Genomic DNA, 18,718 nt, shown 5'->3' on the forward strand with positions numbered 1-18,718 from the left:
TTTCCTAATATCCCGCCTAATCCTCCCTTGACAAAAGAGTTTCCACTTTTTCTATCAATACTGAAGGGAGGGTGTAGTGAGGCGGGGACTGATCTCTTTTGCTGTGCCTGCAGTGGTAGGACCAGGAGAGAGAGTCTCAAACGGAGACGGGGGAAATTCAAATTACACAGAATCATACAGAATAAGCGGAGCTGGAAGACGCCCAATGGCGTTTCTACACTGTTAGGGTGGTCAGGCATTGCAACACGTCGCCTAGGGAGGTAATGGAGTCGTCATCCCTGTAGGTGTTCAAAAGGCATCTGGATCTGGCGCTGGATCATAGAGTTCAGAGTTACAGTGCACATGTTGGGTTGAACTAGTGGATCCCACTCTAGTTCCACGCGCGTTGTCAGCCCCTCGGCCGCGGAACGAGCGCTTTGTTTCCCTGGCCCGCACGGCCGCACTCATTAGCACCCGCCGTCCCGCACGGCCCGGCCGAGACCGCGCCGCCCGCGCAGGCGCAGAGGTTCCGCGCAAGCGCGGAGCTCCCCGGGCGGGCGGCGCTTCCCTGGGGCGGCCGCGGGCCGAGGCAGCCGCGCGGGGCCCTGCGGAGCGGGCCAGCCCCCGCCCAGCCGGGCATTGTTCCCGGCTCGTCTCCGCCGGGAAGTTTCGGCCGCGTCCCGGCTCCGCTGCGTGCCGGGGCGGGGGTGGGGGCAGGGGCCCGGAGCCCCTTTGTCGTCTCCTCCCCGGCGTGAGGCGGCCGGCGGAAGGGGGGGCGAGGCTCAGCATGATGGCGGCCGAGGCCACGGGTGAGGAGGGCGGCTCGGGCGCTGTGGCCGGGACGGCGGGAGCCGCTGCCGCCGGGGAGCTGGGGCACTGCCCCGCCTTGTGCCGGGGCCGGGCGCCGGAGCCGCAAGGCCCCTTCCTGGTCGGTGGCGGTCCCCCAGGTGGGCCGGCTTTGTGCTCTGTTCTGGGGCTTCTGGAGCTGGACGCGGGGTCAGCCTCTCCGGCGGCCGCTGGGGTTGCCGATCCCGGCTTCCCCCCGCTGCCGCTGCCGCCGCCGCCGCCCCCATTGGCCGGAGGGCTGGGGACAGTGGACGAGGGAGACTCGCTGGACGGGCCGGAGTACGAGGAAGAGGAGGTGGCCATTCCGCTCAACGCGCCCCCCACCAATCAGTGAGTACCCACCGCCCCCGCTTCAGTCCTTGTGGGGAGTGGGTACCGCACCGCCGGGCCCCCACCGCTAGCCGGGGAAAGTGTGTGTCAAACTCGGCTGGAAGTCTCGCAGGAGTTCTGCGTTCCACCCCTTCACCTTCCCTCGCTCCTCCGGTTCCGTTCTAGCAGGAAGTTTGCTTCCTGGGGACACTGCCGGGGGTCTGCGGAGGGCAGCCCATCCGCAACCCGGGAGGATGAACGGCGGCAGCAGGGAGGTCGGGCTCCTTCCCCTTCACCGGGAGCTGGTTCTCCGGTACTGAGTGGGACCAGCTTATGAGAAAAAGGTCTTTGGGTTAGTTTTTTGCAAAGCTTTTTCATAGCAATGCTGCAGGCTGCCAGGAAGCGTGAGCTATTCTGATTGTGGTTTAAACTACCTGTTGAGGAGACTTTTCCAGTCACTGGTAGCCCCTTCTTAGTAGAGCCATAAACTTAATTTCTTAAAATAGATTAAAAACACCTATTCATGGCATAAAATACTTTATTTACCGTGTTATTATTTTGAATTGCATTGCTTTCTGCTAAAAAAAAAAAAAAAAAAAAAAAAAAAAAAAGAGTAACTTACTTTTAACGTTTCATATAGAAATGCAGCCAAAGTAATACCTACATGTTGGATCTTTTTAAAAATTCAGGCGGTATTGAGTCATGGATTTAAAATGAATTAAAATAATTTCTAATTTTAAAAGTGCTAACAGAGTGATATTTTTAGAAATGTTTTTAACTGCCATGCTGCTTAGCCCATTTAAAGTTGTTTTCATTGAGGTTATACTTGGAGAGAGGAGACATTTGGAATGAACTGTAAACTTATGGCTAGGTTTTATTGTATTTGTCTGTGCATTAGGTTAATTTGGATTCCTGCAGTGCTGGTGATAGAAAGAATCTTGCACTAGAGGCAGACTAGTTCTTTGTTTATGTTGTGTGAAATATAAGATCAGATAATGTTATATAGAGTCCATGTAATTAGAAAGTTCTCTAAACACAACCTTTGGATTTCGCTGTAGAAAATTTGCGGTTTTACACAAAGTACTTCCAAGGTGTGTTTTAGAATAGAAAATAAACCTTCCATATCCTTATCATATTCTCCCCCAAATGTAATTGTTTCAGAGGCTTAAATTTTTCATTAGTATCATTTATATAAATGTGTTGTTCCTGAAGTTCTCGCAAGTGTAGTGGATAATTAGGGAGTAACATACAGTTGTATTCAAAGAGATATGTAGATAGGTCAGGAAGATAACCTAAAAATCCGTGTGAATTTGGGGTTCTTACTTGATATACTTTCATAATTTGGCTGACAGTTAACTTCTGCATTATGTTACATTAGGGATTTCAGAAGCTGTTGTCATTTTAAGTAGGACATAAAATTGTAATATTATAGGATTTATTTTAAAATTATTCTCTCCTAACCTTGATAGGCTTCCTAGCAGTTCTTTATCCTTTTAGTTTCTGAGCTTTGTGTGAAAGTCTGTAAACATTAAAGCCTTGTTCTTTGAAGATATTTGAATACTCTTACATTTGTAGACGTCCCTAATGAGCTACAAATAAGATTAGGCAGTTTTAAAAGAAGTCTGGGAAATGGAAGCACATAAAAAGCAAAGTTACTTTTTCAGGACTGTGTGCCAAGCACGTGAGGGACGGGATTGTGCTTTTCTGGTTTGTCTCTCGAAAGTAGAGTGCTTCTATCAGACCTGACTAATTTCCTCAGTCTCTGAGGAAAAAGCCAAACATCAAGCTTTTTACAACATTTTTGGAAAGCGGGGCAGTTATTAATGAGTAATCAGTTTTTGATATGGAATTAATTACTACACTTCTGAGTGAATTTTTCAGTCAAAACATTGTATCATGCAATATTGTAACCATGTGCAAACATCATGGTTAACTTTCAGAAGTGGATATTAAGGTTTCTGGTGAGGAGTACAGCGCAGGGGAAGACCTCAGTCCTGATTTTGTTTTGGCTGAGAGGGCTACTTCACACAGGACCAGGGCACAGCTCTGTGGTTAAATGTTCTTCTGTTGAAGAATGCAATACTGGAGCAGAGAAGAAGTAAGATGCATTTAGAAATCGATTCAGAAGTTTATACTTCCAAACACTTAAGCTTTATCTTTGTAATTTTTATCCTTGGTGTGTGACTTTTCCGTAAAATAATTAAGTTGTTTGATGATTTAGAAGCTTTTTTCTGTTTCTTCTCTTATTTATGGAATGCAGCATCAGTTTTTACCGTTCTCAGTTAAGTCATAAATTTGTTATATGTCAATAGTAAATTCTATCCTTTCAGTACTGCTGTTTTAGTTTGGAAATGCCCTTTCTTTGTAATTATACCATCTGCTTCTATGGAGTTGAACTTCTGATTTATTACCAGAACTAGAGATCGGTATTAATCTGTCATCATATATGAGGGAAACTCCAGTATGAATCTTTGTAAAGACTAATTGATCTTTCAATTTGAATTTCTCCAGGTGGATGTGATTACTGTGGATTGCTGTTCCATTTGTTTGATTGGCATCTCCACTGTTCCCCACTTCCTCCTTATTCATTCAGTTTTTATAGAAGGAGTACAGGGTGACTTGATCAGTAATTCCACAATTTTGTCACATGGCTTTGTTTGTCTTAATTGCTTACAGTATCTTATGTGTACATCTGAAATTTGAGAGTGCTCTTCACTCCTGGCCCTGCCATAATACAAAATTACTATTCTCCTCTGTAAGAATGCAAAGGTGTTATTTCTTTTATAATAATGATAGTAACAACTCACTAGGTTTCTGTGCCTTCCCGTGGACATGCATTGCATTTTAGGATTTCCTGAGTGGTTACTCTCTCTCCAGAAAGAAATATCTGGTAAACGTTGCTGCTGGTTTTTCCAGGTTCAAACTCCAATCTTAGATTGGACTTGTAAGAATAAAATGAAACATTCTGCATAAATTTTGGCACACCTTTATCACTTCTTCTCTGAGCTTGTTTTGCAAAATAAAAAAAACAAGCCCAAAGCAAACAAAAAAACTCAAACAAAAACCAGACAAAATGAGAGTTCCTAGTCTTCTAAGTTTTAGGCTGTAAAGATGTTACAAATGCTTTTTAAACATGAGTATGTTATTAAATAATGTAAAGTTGACAGTCTGGCTTTCGTAGTAACTAATATGAAGAGGCGGGAAATGAAGCACATGCAGGTTCTGCACTTCTTATCAGGGTTTTAAATATAGTTTGTTCAGGGAGGTCTGGGGAATATGTCTTCTTTAAGTGCATATTCTGTCTTGACTGAAACTAACTTGAGGCATGTCTATTCAGTGTGTGTGGGTTTTCATTTTTATGGAGCACAGCGGTGGTGTGTTTATGTTGCAGCTTAATGCAGGGTGGGAGGCGCAGGATATTAGGGAATAAAGTGGGCAACTCTGTTTGTTTAGGTCATTTTTTCCCTTGCCTTCTGCCCCATTTGCAGAGCTCAGTGACAGAGGCTCCAATAGTGTAAGGAAATGCCTTTGGATTTAATGAATGAATGCTGATTCTGTTATGTACTTGATTTAAAATCTTAGCTGACAAAATTACTATATCCTAGTGTTGCAATAATGTGGCAGGAGCAGTTCCAGAGTTGCAGCAAAACTGGCATTTTCATATGGTGTTTTTTGAACAGTGCTTATCTGTTTGAAATGGAAATCGGTTGAAATCTGAAAGTGATCAACCGCACAAAATGAAATAGGCTCTTAAAATACTGTCTGGTTAAAACAAATCTTGCCAAAAGCAGATGTATTCTTTTGGTCACTTCTGGTGCTTGTTCAGGCAACATAATAACAAGAAAAAGCACTGAAGATGAAGACAGGTAGAGGAAATATTAAATAAGAGTGGATAGCATTATAGGTGAACATTTTTCGGCCTGATCATAGAGTGAAGTTCTAGTATCTTCACATGAGTGTTCCAGGTGGCAAGCTGAGAATTCTGCATTTGTTTCAATAACTCATGAATTTTTTTTTTCTGAATAATTGCAGAAAGCCTTTTTCCAGACTAATGAATGAATCTGTTGCACTGTAAACTATGAGGAAGTAATGTTGGCATGTTCAGTTAGGTACTGTATTAAAAAATGAAATGTGATATCAGTAGATTTTAGTGTGTGAGGTTTCTTTGTTCGGCTGCTAATGTAGTTAGCTTTGAATATTTTCTTTTTTAGATCATTAATTTCTCCATCAGTTCCTGTTGTGTGTGGAAGAGAACTTATTTTTCTAAAGTTGATGGGTAATACACTCTGGGCCGCTTCTGGTTTAATGTGTGGTGTTAGAAGTACTGTCTTAAATGCGTGGTTAAACACAGTGGAACAACATTGTATCTAACCTGCTGCAGAAAGTGAAGCGGTAAGTAAACTGAGTGTGTTAGTTCATAGGTAAATGAAAACTTCAGATAAATAAAACCAGAAGAAGGACAGCATTTGAAGCCAGAAGTTTGAGGATGATTTTTCAGTAGTTTAGTCAGTATGTCTAGTTAACATCAGGTAATGTAATTCTGCTTAAACGGTGACTAGAGTCTCTTGTCCTGCTTCTTTAGTTTTTATTTCATGTTGTAGATTGAGTCCGATAATATCAGTGTGGGACTTTGGCAGTTCATCTACTAGCCTACCCCACTGAGAAGCATAATACTGTGCTGTGTTTTTTCACCCTTTTTTGCCTATATGTTTTGTGGTTGTGAAGGAAGGGGGAGCACAAATGTTCTATTGAGGGCTTAGGTCTCTTCAGTATAGGACTCCGTATTTTGATTCAGGCATAAATTCGTAAAATTCCCATTGTAGTTTTCCAGTTTCTTTCATATCTTTCTCCCAAATGAAACAGGTTTCTTGTTATATGTCTTGCTGGTAGGCATAGTAGGAAGGAGGAGAAGGCATCTTGTTTTTCCATAATCCTTGTGCTTTACATAAGTATTGCAGGGTTGATTCCTCAGTGTTCCTCCAGAGTATTGTCCATACCAGTAAACTGTTACAGTGCTAGACAGGATTTATATACTTGACCTCCTTTATTTACTTTTATATACTAGTTAGAGACTGAAGGTGGTCTTTAATAGTTTTCATTTTTACATGAAACACCTGCTCTATCACTCTTGATAGTGCTAGAGCAGAAAAGTTTCTGCTATTAAATTAGTCTATCTTTAAATCATGTTTACTGCTGAAGGTGCCAAGGAGAAGTCAGCATGGATTTTTAAAAGGAAAATTGTGCTTAACCAACCTAAGAGCCTTCTGTGATATAGTCATTGACTTGACAGAGAAAGGGAGAGAGTTTACTATAACTTCAGTAAGGCTTTGGACACTGTCTTCTAGAGTCTCCTTACAGACCAACTGTCATAGTACAGGTTAGGTAAAAGGACATGAGATGCATTGAAAACTGACTGAATGGCTGGGAATAGAGCATGGTGATCAGCAGCTCAAAGTCCAGATAGAGGCAGATTACTGGGGGTGTTCCCTAGGGGCCTCTAGGGGCCAATACTGTGACCTGGGTGATTGGGCAGAGTGCATGCACCCTTAGCAAGTTCACAGATAATGCAAAACTGAAAGAGAAGCTGCTGAAACAACAGGTAGTTGTGCTGACATCCCAGGTGATATGGACAGGATGGAGAACTGTGCTGCGGGAGATCTTGTGTAGTTAAAGGAAACAAAATGCTCAAGCATGTGATGGGGCTAAGCAGCTGGAAAGCAGCTCTGCAGAGAAGTATGTGGGTGTGAGGATGTGAACAAAGCTAGCAGTGTGCTTGTGTGTTGAAGAGGGCTGATGGTATCTTGCGTGTCATTGGGAGCAGTGTTGTCAACAGCTTGAGAGGGATCATCGTTCCACTCTGCTCAGCGCTGGTGAGACACATCTGAGGTATCCAGTGCTGGGTTCGCCAGTACAGGACAGGCATGGAGTTACTCGAGGGAGGTCTGTGCAAGGCAGTCAAGGTGATGAAGGGACTGGATTATCTGTCAGATAAAGAGATGAGGAGAGATCTGGGACTGTTGAGCCTGGAGAAGAGAAAGTTGAGTGGGTCTTAAACATGAGTATAAAAATCACATGGGAAAGGTTGAGATGAGGGTACCAAACTGACCTCGCTGGTGTGAGGGCAGAAGGCAGTAAAGACAAATGGAAAAACTTGAATTTCCATTTAAATGCAACAGGATGCTTTTGTTTATCTGTTTATTCATTGTTTTGTTTGGGTTTTTTATGGCAAAGGTGATCAAACAGTGACAAAGATTTCTCAGAGTGGTCATGAAGATGTTCATGACCCAATGGAAGATAGCCCTGACTGAGCAACCAGATGTAGGTGATCCTACCTGAGCTGGGGGTGAAAGGGGGGCAGGGTTGAACTAGATGATCCCCAGCGGTCATCTCAACTCAAGTGATTCTATCTATAAGTGTAGATACTATTTACAGGTGAGGATCCATGTTATAGGACCTATTTGCTGAAAACTCTTTCTTGTAATTAGTCAGGTATAAAGTCAGGACAGTTGCTAATAGGGGAGATTTGTAGTGAAAGTACAAGAAATTTTTAAGTTGGCAGAAAGAGTATTTCATTGCTTTCGGTATAGAAATGTATCCTAATTTCTCTGGTAAAAGCTCATCTTTAAAAAGATGAATCTGCCTTTAAAAAGGTTTTTCTAAAGTAGCGAGCAATGTCTCTTAAATATTCAATAATTTGCTTCAAATACCTAGCTTTTCCATCTTGGGTATGTTTTTATTATAATTACTCACATGTACAAATTAATGTACCCAGTGTTGCTAGATGAATTTCAAACTCCAGTCGTGTTCCAGGCATGGAGTATTGAGGTTTCCAGGATGCTTGGTGTATACAGTGTGTTATGACAAGTTACAGCCTGATTCTTACGAAGATCAGACCCAGAAAAGTAATTTTTGTGTTCAAATTTCAGTATTTTCAGCTACTTTTCAGTCCAACTTCATACCAATTTTTTTTTTGTTGGTGGTCTGTTTTTTGCTAAACTGAAATAGCAATAGTTGTTCATCCTCATGTGCTAATAGTTTATGGGTTTTTGTGAGTATAAAATTTCCTCAGGGTTGGAATATAAGGAATCATAGAACCATAAATCTGTGGAACCAGATTGGGACAGACCTTGAAAGTTCTTATGTCCCAGCCTTTTGGGTGACAGGGAGTATGACTGATTATTATCTTGAAACCCGTCCAGTCACTTCTTGAAAACTTCCAGCGAGGTTTTTCTTCCTACTGAGGGAGGTTGTTTCGGTGAATAATTTTAATTACTGGAACATTTTGATGAGATGCCCCTGAACCTTTTCGTCTTCAGAGAGGAGAGGCCTAGCTCATTCATTCCTCATGGGGCAGGTTCTCCAGCCATTTGTTTTAGTGTCCCTCCTTTGGATCTTCCCCAGCCTGTTCACATCTTTCTTGGATTATGTGGACCAGAATTGGACACAGTACTCTGGCTGCAACCACACAGCTGGATTGACTTGGGTGATCACCATTTCAGTTTAGCCAGCTTTTGATAATCAGCTCAGGAATCATATGGTAATTATGTGTACATTTGTGTAAGATGTTTCTCTGAAATTTTCATCTTCTTTTTTCTTGTTCTTGTTTTGAGTCTTCCTCTTACTTTCCATACAATTATGTATGTAAATGTTTAGCCATATAAAGGAAATTCTGTTTATGGCTCATTAGGCTTTATATGGTTATAGATAAATGGCATTATATTTTTTATTTATAAAATTTAGGAATGTTCATAAGTCAATTTCTTCTCAATATTGCTATCTGTTAGTAGAATTAGCCCTAGAGATGTTACAAGATTCAAGGTTGCATACTTGCCTAATACTGAACATGAAGGAACTGCTTGCTTTACCTTATTCAAACCGTATTTTTTCCCTCAGTTTTTTTCTTGTATGGATTTTTGTGCTTTCTAAGCATCTGTGAATTTTTTTTTTGTTATTTCTGTTCCTTAAAATAAAACAAAATGGATGCTAGAGAGATGTCTTTGTTCCTGAAAAAGCTTCATGTTACCAAGCCTCTGTAGTAATCATCTCAACCTATATTCCAGTCCAGTAACAGGTGGGTTTTTTCTTTTTCTCAGTTTTACGCATGGTTTTTTTAATGTTATGTTGTGAGATTTTTTTCTGTATGGGTTGTTCTCTAGGTTCCTAGTGCATGTTGGAAGACTTGAACATGTTCAAATATTCGCACTTTGGGTGAGGGTTTGATTTCTAGTGTATAAATAACTTTCAGGGTTTTCTCATTATAGAAGCAGTTAATCCATCCATGGATATGACACATCTCTCTCTCGAAACAATCCAGCTTGCAGGAGGAGGTGAGAGTGGAGCACAAAACCAAAACATGTGTTTGATTAAAGAGGGTGAGGTGCAAGGTTGAGGAGAAAGATTAGAGCCTCTGGTACATTTAATAAGGGTAATGGTAGATAAATTGAACAACATCTTAGAAATTCCTTAGTTATTGTCAAGAGCATCTGCTCATTTAGGTAGCCTTATTAATGGCTACATATATAGTTTCAGAACTAATTACTCAAAAAAGGTGTATTTTTCACCTCCGGTCACAGATATGTAGCCTGTAAAAATGGAAATTTTCTTGCTAAGGCCTTTAATGAGTTCCAGAATTAATTTCCTAATCTGGTTATTCAGTAAGAAAAATGCTAGCTGTTTCAAGATCTGTTTTTCATGAAGTTTAGGTGTATTTCACTTGCTTATTGGTGGTTCTTGCGAAAATGAGATAGGCAGTCTTCTTCTTAGTGTTGGATAGTATGCCGTTGTCACAGCTCTGCCTCTTCTAAAATTATGGCATTGTTTACTACAGCAGTTGGAACTTTTAGAAGCTTTCTGCCCTTTGTGAAATTATTTAAATATGGTATTCTTTTTACTGTATACTTGCCATGCTATTTCATGTTTTCATAGTCTCTTTGTTAAGACATACTGAGGTTTTTGGTTGATCTGTTTAGTTGTAGCTCAGAGCTGACATAAACTCTGCTGAGTTTTAATGGCTGTTTTGTGGAGGTGCGTGCAAGTCCTGCAGTTAGCAGGTTGGCACAGCTAATGTGCCAGAGTGCCTGTGGTGGTGTCTTTCCCTGTTAGTTGGCTGGTTCCTAGTCTTGTAGCGCAGCTCAGTTGAGTTTTCCCCATGCTATTTTTGAGGGATTTTGGAACAGTCAGATGAGAAAAGCAGAATGAGTTTTTGTTAGGCTTACATAGGTATGCTTAAGTGCGTCTTAGAAAAATGTATGTGAAAGCAAAAAGGATGAAAATCTCTCCCTCATGTTCTTGGAACTGTATGTAATATTCAGGGTCATGCACACTGGGCAAAGAGCACTTACTTGGCTAGAAGTTAATTTCAACTGCATATCTTAAAGGTGCATCAATTCTAGTATATTCGCAGATCTTTTTCTAGTAGCAAAGTTTTGTGATGTGGAGAACTGCAAAGACTTGGTCAAAAGTTGGTAACTACTGAATAATAACTAACAAGATGGAAGAAAGAGATGAATATAGTAAAATTTAACTGAAATTTAGTTTAGTCTTATCTCTACAAATTAGGTGCAGAAAGGCAGTATCACACCTTACAGATCATGAGAGAAATGGGGAATAAAGCATAAAAGGCAGAATCTGGATAAAAATAGTTAAACGGAGAGCGCGGTTTAGGCTGGGAGAAGCTATAAGACTGAAATGAAACTTCAGTGAATAGGAGCATTGAATCTTGTCTTGCTCTAAAATCAGCTAAGGATACTATCTGCCAGATAAATAATCTGCTGAGGAAGGTAGAAACTTTCCTGGAATGGAAAAACAACCCTTCCCTCAAATTTATTGTGTTGTCAAAAATTATGAGGCAAAAATATGGGAAAAGGAATAACAGTTCTTTACTAGCAAATATATAATGTATACACATATATATATCACAGAACAAACAAATAAAAACCCCTGAAGTTTTCTCATCTGTTAAGTGCCACTTTTCCGCTTTGGTGTAGTTAAAATCATTACACCAGTAAGGGATGCTGGTGGCTCTGGTGAGGCAAGGGAGGTGCGGTCTTTGTCTTGTGGCCAGCAAGAGGGGCACCGTCCCAAGTGATGATGGCCCTGGCCTTTGGCAGCACGCAGGCACTGGCTCTGCATTCCCTTGCAGCAAGGAATGAAGGAAGCAAACAGGCAGGTTTTGGTTGCACTGCCGAAAACCATGGGGTAGCAATATCCTAGGCAAGCCACACTCACTGTCACCCATGTGGCCCCTCTCCTCGATTTCCAAAGGGAAGGGGCAATCCTGGCCCCACGCCCCACAGGATTCCAGGCCATGTTTACACCTCTTGTGATGTCCCCTGAGCCATGGGGTACCCGGAGGAAACAATGTCAGTTGCTGGCACAAATGATCGTGGGATATCCCTATCACCATGATTCGCCCCTGAAGACAATCTTCACATGGAAAGCTTGAGAGGAGGATGGTTGATGTTGACAGAATAAGAAGACAAAAGTTATAATTCAGGATATTTTGTTGTGTAATTTTTCTCCCTTGTCTTCATGAAATGCCTTGAGATTTATGTGTGTCTTTTGGTGTGAGGATTTTCCCAGTTCAAAGTAATCTTTGCTCTCTTTTGCCTCTAATTGAAATAGAGCTCATGGTCTGAGGTGCTAACAAGAATCTCTAATGTGTGAAAAGCACTAAGGCAGAGTCTTAACTCATGGCAGAGGAGCTCTGACCGTGATTCCTATAAATTCTCCATTGTTACTGCAGCTGTTCTTGAAGCACCATGATATAGCTGTGAAGAGCCTTGAGTTGAGTGAAGTGGATGTGGCATTTAAAGACTGTTTTCCCCTGTGCACCATAGCTTTTTCTAGATGGAAACAGAGAAGACTATAGCTGTTACCAACATCTATATTTGTGCTAAGTTGCTGAAACTCACTTTTACTCCCCTTCTGCACTTCCTCTTGCATTCTCTTCTCCCTGTGTTCCTAAGTAAAAATTGCATTGTACTCTAAGAGCAGAATCCTTTAGCAGAGCAGCAAAGCTTCATACTTGCTTTTCTCACATGTAATAAGGAAATATGTAAATAAAGATTTGGTCATACAATGTGACATGCTTCCACACGTAATAGCAGCTGCCTCCTTCCATATGGTAAATTCACCATCTGCTACTTCTTTGTGAATGGCTTGTTCCTTGAACGGGCCATGCGGTACTGCGGCCGTGTTGGGGGCCAGAAGCCTTATAGCTATACTGTGTACTTGCTAAAGGGATCCCATGTAACTGCATTCCTTCTCACAGTGGAAAGCGCTGGCTGAGCCTAATGGGGCTGGTGTGACTACCCGGCATCTTCCTTGGAGCATGGGAAAATACAGGGATCTCTTGTTTATGTGTGGACCAGAGGTCATAACTCTGACTGCAATGCAGCTCATTCCATGAAGTTCATGATTTGTCATATGGTTGTCAGCCACTCAGTGTGGCAGTGGTATAGGCACCATTCTTTTGCACACCTGTATGTTGCTTGCATGGATATAGAAGCTCTTTGTGATGCTGTGTCTTTGTTCTGTCTGTTTGCTGTAATTAGATTGTGATAGATAGGGTTGGAGTTTTGAACATGCTGCTTTTGAAATAAACTGGCAGATGGAGTATTTTCAAGCACAGTTTTGACAAGTTTCTGAAACATGGAAGCCTTTTACTGATAATTCTCTTAGAAGCAAAATAACAATTATACAAGTTTCTTAAAGCAGACAAGTCAAACAGGTAGTCACAGAAAAAACCCACCTGAATTGTAATCTATAATTTATAGAACATTTTATAATGAAATAGTTTCATAACATACACTTACAAAGCTACTTACTCTCTTTCAATGCATGTTATAACTGCAACTGCATTGTTAGAGTACTAGCTGTGATTCAGAATGTCATTGAATTATGTTTGCTCAAAATACAAGGAAAGTAGTGGATTGTCAGTATTTAAAAACAAAAACATGCAAACCTAATGTTAGAAACAAAGAAGTGTTCCTAGGTAGGATTACACAAACAAGCAGAGGTGACTGAAGAGAAATTATAGGGTCCTTGTCTTTGGCAGTGGTGGAGGGTGTACATCTAAGTAACAGTGAACTAGTGTTTTGAGCGCAGGCGCTTGTAAGTCACAGTCGCTTGGCAACTTACTTATGAACAGCTAGGCAGGTTTTTTATGTGATGCCTTCCCATCCAAACCTTAATTCCTTTCATGAGACTTACAGTACACCATACATAGAAATTCCTTTTGCATCCATTAAGAATCTCTATTAGCATTGCTTCTGACTGAAAACATTAAACTTGAAGCTGTTTTGATTGCAGAATATTTAAGTTGTAAATCTTGACTTAGAAAACTGAGAGGGAGAAGTGTTTTTTTGTGGTGTATTTTTGCAGAATTACTGAGCTCAGACTTCACTCAGATACCTGATTGGAGCTTAAAATCAAAGGATCTGGGGGTTACTTTATTTCCTTTCCAAAATTAGCCTGTTTATATCCTTCAAAGTGTTTCGCGCTCTGTTGTCTGACAAAATTAGGAGTATGGCTAGCTCTATAGTTTTCTCATTTCTGTTGTCCTTTCCTTGGATAGCACTGATTTGGATGGATCTTCCTTTGTAACAGATAATACAACATAGGAGATCTTAAAATCTTTCATTAATGCTTGTTAGATTAGTCAGTATCCTTAAATGAGATTGAATACTGCAGTTTTGTAAACCAGTCTTCACTACTTGTTGTTGAAAGTCCTTGAAGATAATGATGGGAAGTTGCAGAGTGTATCTTTCTATAGTATTGAAAACCAGTGATAGCAGGATGGGTTATAAGGCATGCACTTCTGACAGTGATGTCTTTCAGTGCACCTAGATTGTATATTGCTCAGATAAACTGTTTTATCTGTTGATGAAACTCCGCTTTCTGAAAAAATGCAGTTATTTCTTCACAACCATTTTGCATACTCTGATGGTATTATTCAAGTTTGCACTTAGGTGTGTATCCTATTATTTTAAAGATGTGTGAGGTCTTCAGAATTTTCCTGAGGATATCACTTGGGCTGTTTTCTCTTATCATTGCTCAGTATTGACCGTTTTACTGGTGTTTGTATTAAATTTAGTGTTAGTATTTATTTCTGTGGCTAGTAGTATAGTTTGGTACAGTACACTAACGCAGAGTTAGCTGTAAAATACAGTGGTTTTTTGCCATCAGAAGTAAACATTTTATATATGGGCTCGGTGACACTGAATTTAATTGCACTCAGAAATGAACTTAATAATTTTATTTCAGAAAATAAGCCTTTCCTTAAATGCTTTATCAGGTAATAAGTGTCTTCTGGTACTCTTGATATAAAAGTGTTGAATGGGACAAAATATATATCGCCTGTTCAGTGTTAGAAAACATGATCTCCAATATATAAGATATACCGATATAAATATTGCTGTCACCAGCAAGGAGGGTGTCTTTTTTGTTTGAAACTTCTGGACTGAAAATTGGAGCACCTAGATTTGTGCTATTGTTGTTAGAAGTCCTGGTCCCTTACAGAAAAATTCTTCTGTTTGCTTACAATTCTGCCTTTCTGTTTACTCTGTAAGTTTTTTATTGGTAATTTGCATTCTTATAAAGACTCCCGTGTTACCATTTTGAAATTGTGCCTTTCAGTTTGCCATTGTAATGCAATGTAATTACATTGTAATGTAATGCAATAGAATTAAGATTGTTTTCCTCAAGTGGGTGATAAATAAGAGCAAATAAAAGCTCAGTGAACATGTTATTAGGGTAAAATAGATTTCGTGAAATGGAATGTTGGTTTATTCATCAGAGAAGTTTCCTGAGTCTCTGAGGAGTTTTATATACTTCATGAAAGTCAGTCTATCCAGGAAAGCAATGCCCAGTTGTGACGTGTTGGGAACAAACTTCTCTCAAGTTTCAGCTGTGCAGAGCATACTGACACACAGAATATTTAATCCTAATTACTTCAAAATCAGCAGTCTTGATTTTGATGCATTTCCTAAAAGACCCTCATGGCAGGGAAGGTGTGATCCACTTCTTTGTGGACTGTCTTTGAGCAACAAGTTTCTGTTCATGAGGCTGCTTTGCTCTGGAATGGAATGACAGAGTCTATTGCTAATATAACTAGGTCTGCAGCAGTTTCAAGTTTTAAACGTTGTACAGATACAAGAGTGCTTCTACTGGTTTAACTTGTTTTGATCAGGGTAAGGAAGAGAAGCAAAGGGGAACAATACTAGCAAACACCCAGTTTTGCCAGATTAAAGTATCTATGCTCGTGCTGCTCCTACTGGTGAAATGGTGTTTTTCCGTTTAGTTTATCAAGGTTTTGTTCTGATAAAAGCTCTCACAGCTTTCATTTGTTTTGTAGAAAAAAATTGCTTTTGTTCAGATTTTATCAACAGCTCAGCTTCTAAATTTTTTTTTAAACAGTATGCTGTGAAATATTTGATATTTTTGTGTGTATTAGTTCAAGAGGTCACTTGCCTGTCTTCTAAATTGCATGTTTGTGAATCTTGCAAAACAGTCTGAACAACTAGGACTAAATGGTATGTGACCTGAAGTAGTGAAGGATTTAAATTGTCTGAAACACTGGCTGTTTGAAGCTGACAATTTCTGAGTGTAAAAATAAAGGTTTAATCAAGCAAAATTAGGCTAATGAATTATTAGCTGTGCTGTGGCTTGGTCAAGGTAATGAGAGCAATGGCTGTCTTTGGAAACTGCTCACTGTCACTCCTTCCTTGAAAAAAAAAACAACTTGATCATTTAGGTTAGGACAAGTGTTCTGACAAAGGCTGTATAAACAAACTGAGATAGGTGATTGAATGCTTGAATGGTAGCAGTAGATTAAAGATTTCCTTTAATCCTTTTCCTTTTGCAGTCCATGATTTGCCATGCATTGGCACTCACTTTTGATTGACAAGAGCGCACATTGTGAATAGGAAAGGTGATTTTGGGGCTGGATGGTGGCCTGGTGTCTGCTGTCCAGTTCTTTACTGGCTTTGGTGCAGCAGCATCTCTGTCAGCTGAGGAACAATCTGATAGAAATCATTTCTCCGTTGGTGCTCTTGAAATACCCAAGCTGAACTGACACCTGTGTAGACTTAAAATACAACAGTCTTTCAAGTAAGGTCAGTCACTTAAGTTTCTCTCCATTTAAAGTAAACAAATTAGGGAGGAGATAAAAACCAATATATGTGTAGGGCCTCTCCCACTTAGGGTTGTTCCTTGGGAAAAGCAGGTTATCTGAAAAACTGCTGTGTTAAAAATACTATTTATTGGCAGTAAGTAAACTATGAAGTCGAACTTCTAACAATGATCACATTGCTTTGAAACAAAATTTTGGAGTTGTGTGAGTTTTGACGGAAAGATTTTTCTTCCTTTCATGGGTCTATTTTGTGAGAGTAAATGAAATCCTTAAGTTCTAAGGACACCCATTGTTACTCTTTTTTTTCAGGTGGTATCATGGAAAACTTGACAGAACAATTGCAGAAGAACGTCTTCGACAAGCAGGAAAACCTGGAAGTTACCTTATTCGAGAGAGTGATCGGAGACCAGGTTCATTTGTGCTTTCATTCCTTAGTAAAACAAATGTCAATCATTTTAGGTGAGAATTAAGTGTTTTATTTTGAATACTGTGATCTATCTACTTTTTGTTTCAGAACACAATAAAGTAAACAATGGCTGCATTATAATGCAGTATTTTTTTACTTCTTATGCTTTCATGGTACAGCTTTTTACTTGTGTTTGATTGTTTTAAAACATGCTACTTTAAAATTACTTTATAGGATGGGGAACTGAAGTGTGAGGAAACCAAAAATATCTGGTTAGAGAAGCTTGCCCAAAGTGGTTTGAATAGACTTAAAGCACCATACCGGTTTCATTAGTCAGTCAAGGAGATTGTTTTGTGTCTGTTGCATAGTAATCATTGTAGTTAGCACAGTTAAAGCACTAGCACATCTGGTTGCTTCCTTAATTTTGAGGAGAAGAAACCCTGCCCAAAACAAATACCCCCCCAAACAAACAAAAAACACCCCCAAACAAATAAGCAAAAGCCACCAATAGATTAGATGTTTAGTAATCGAAAGGTTTGCTGGAAACAACTTCCAGCATATGTCCTGAGCATTGTTTTCTGAATCCCCTTGCAATGCTATATGCTGATGAGCTTGGGTATAATCTCTGAAGATTCATCTTTGTATGCATTTTATATTGCTTCTTGGGAGAAACAGTTTAATTCAAATTATGCATTAAAGAATCTCTTTAAGGAAATACACAAACATTAAAGAAAAAAAAAACAGTTTTGTAAGGAGTCTTTATTTTGTTAGACTGCTGAAATTATTATGTGAGCTTTTTCCCATAAGATACCAAATTTTTAAATTGAGTTTAAAATACTTTGGTTATTCCAAAGTAATTTCTTGACTTTCAATAGGGATGCTAAACTAACGGTAAGAAAATTACTAACTTTGATGGTGTTTGTTTTCTGCATTGTATAGTCTTGAAGTGTTGTAATTTTTTGTTAAAGTACTTTCCTACTTTATGCCTATTATAAAAGGTGTATATTGTGCATGATACAAGTAATAATGCTGTTGTGTACTATTGCATTATTTCAGTTTTCCACCGAAATGTTCACACTTACATTTTTTCATTTTGATTTAATTTAGTTCTGAAAAATGTACTCTTTTTCTGTGAATCAGCACTTTCTTTAGATAAAAACCTGGTCGATCATATAATGTGTATATAAATATTTTTGATAAAATATTCATTAGGTTTATGTACATGTTTACAGAGACCATGTAATATTGTATTTTGGTGAATATAGGCACTGTTTTAAGAATTGAACATGATCCTAATCACCTTTCCTTCCAAAAAATTCGGTAGCAAAAATTTATCTAATGTCAAGCTTCTGGATTTTTTTTTTCTTAACAGGATTATTGCCATGTGTGGAGACTATTATATTGGTGGGCGTCGATTTGCTTCGCTCTCAGACCTGATCGGTTATTACAGTCATGTGTCCTGCTTGCTGAAAGGGGAAAAGCTCTTATTTCCAGTAGCACCTCCAGAGGCAAGTAAAAAGAAAATTCTGAGGATTAATTCACTAAAATGTTTGTAACTTTAATCACAATTCAGAATTTTCTTTGGGGAAAGATTTTAGAAAGTTTCCTGTAGTTTTGTATAGGCATACGTGGAACTATAAGAAGTATGAAAATGCATTTTTTACTGATACAAAGTAATGGTTAAAAAAAATTTGCTATTTAATAGAAATACATAATGAGGAAGATAGAGGTATTGCAGTTGTTGCCCAGTGTAGTAACATAATTTTAAGTAGACAGAAAACCAAGAGAATGCCGAGTTCTTGGCTAATAAAGAGCATCATTGAAATGTAACCTTCAGTGTTCTGTGACATTTTGCATATTTAACTATTGTTTCAAATATGCATCCTGGAGATAACCATGGTTTCTTTCACATGCCCATCTTTAATACAATGAAAGTAATTAAAATGGAGCAAGACACTGCAAAATACCCCTGTAACAAAACACAAAACCTGACTAAAGATGTTTCTGAATGTTAAAATTCTGGATATTCCTTCTGCTCTAAGTGA

At 39.4% G+C, this 18,718-nt stretch overlaps 1 protein-coding gene across 1 annotated transcript in view; it reads left to right on the forward strand.

Annotated features, from left to right (window-relative positions):
- The first annotated feature begins 766 nt into the window (after positions 1-766).
- RASA1 (RAS p21 protein activator 1) overlaps positions 767-18,718 on the forward strand; it is a 52,798-nt gene continuing 34,846 nt past the window's right edge. Inside the window, exons 1-3 of the mRNA XM_040089207.2 lie at positions 767-1,155; positions 16,577-16,726; positions 18,046-18,181. Coding sequence (XP_039945141.1) covers positions 767-1,155; positions 16,577-16,726; positions 18,046-18,181 — 675 coding nt within the window. The remainder of the gene's footprint in view (positions 1,156-16,576; positions 16,727-18,045; positions 18,182-18,718) is intronic.

The sequence above is a fragment of the Hirundo rustica genome, chromosome Z (genome assembly GCF_015227805.2).
Source record: "Hirundo rustica isolate bHirRus1 chromosome Z, bHirRus1.pri.v3, whole genome shotgun sequence".
NCBI lineage: Eukaryota > Metazoa > Chordata > Aves > Passeriformes > Hirundinidae > Hirundo > Hirundo rustica.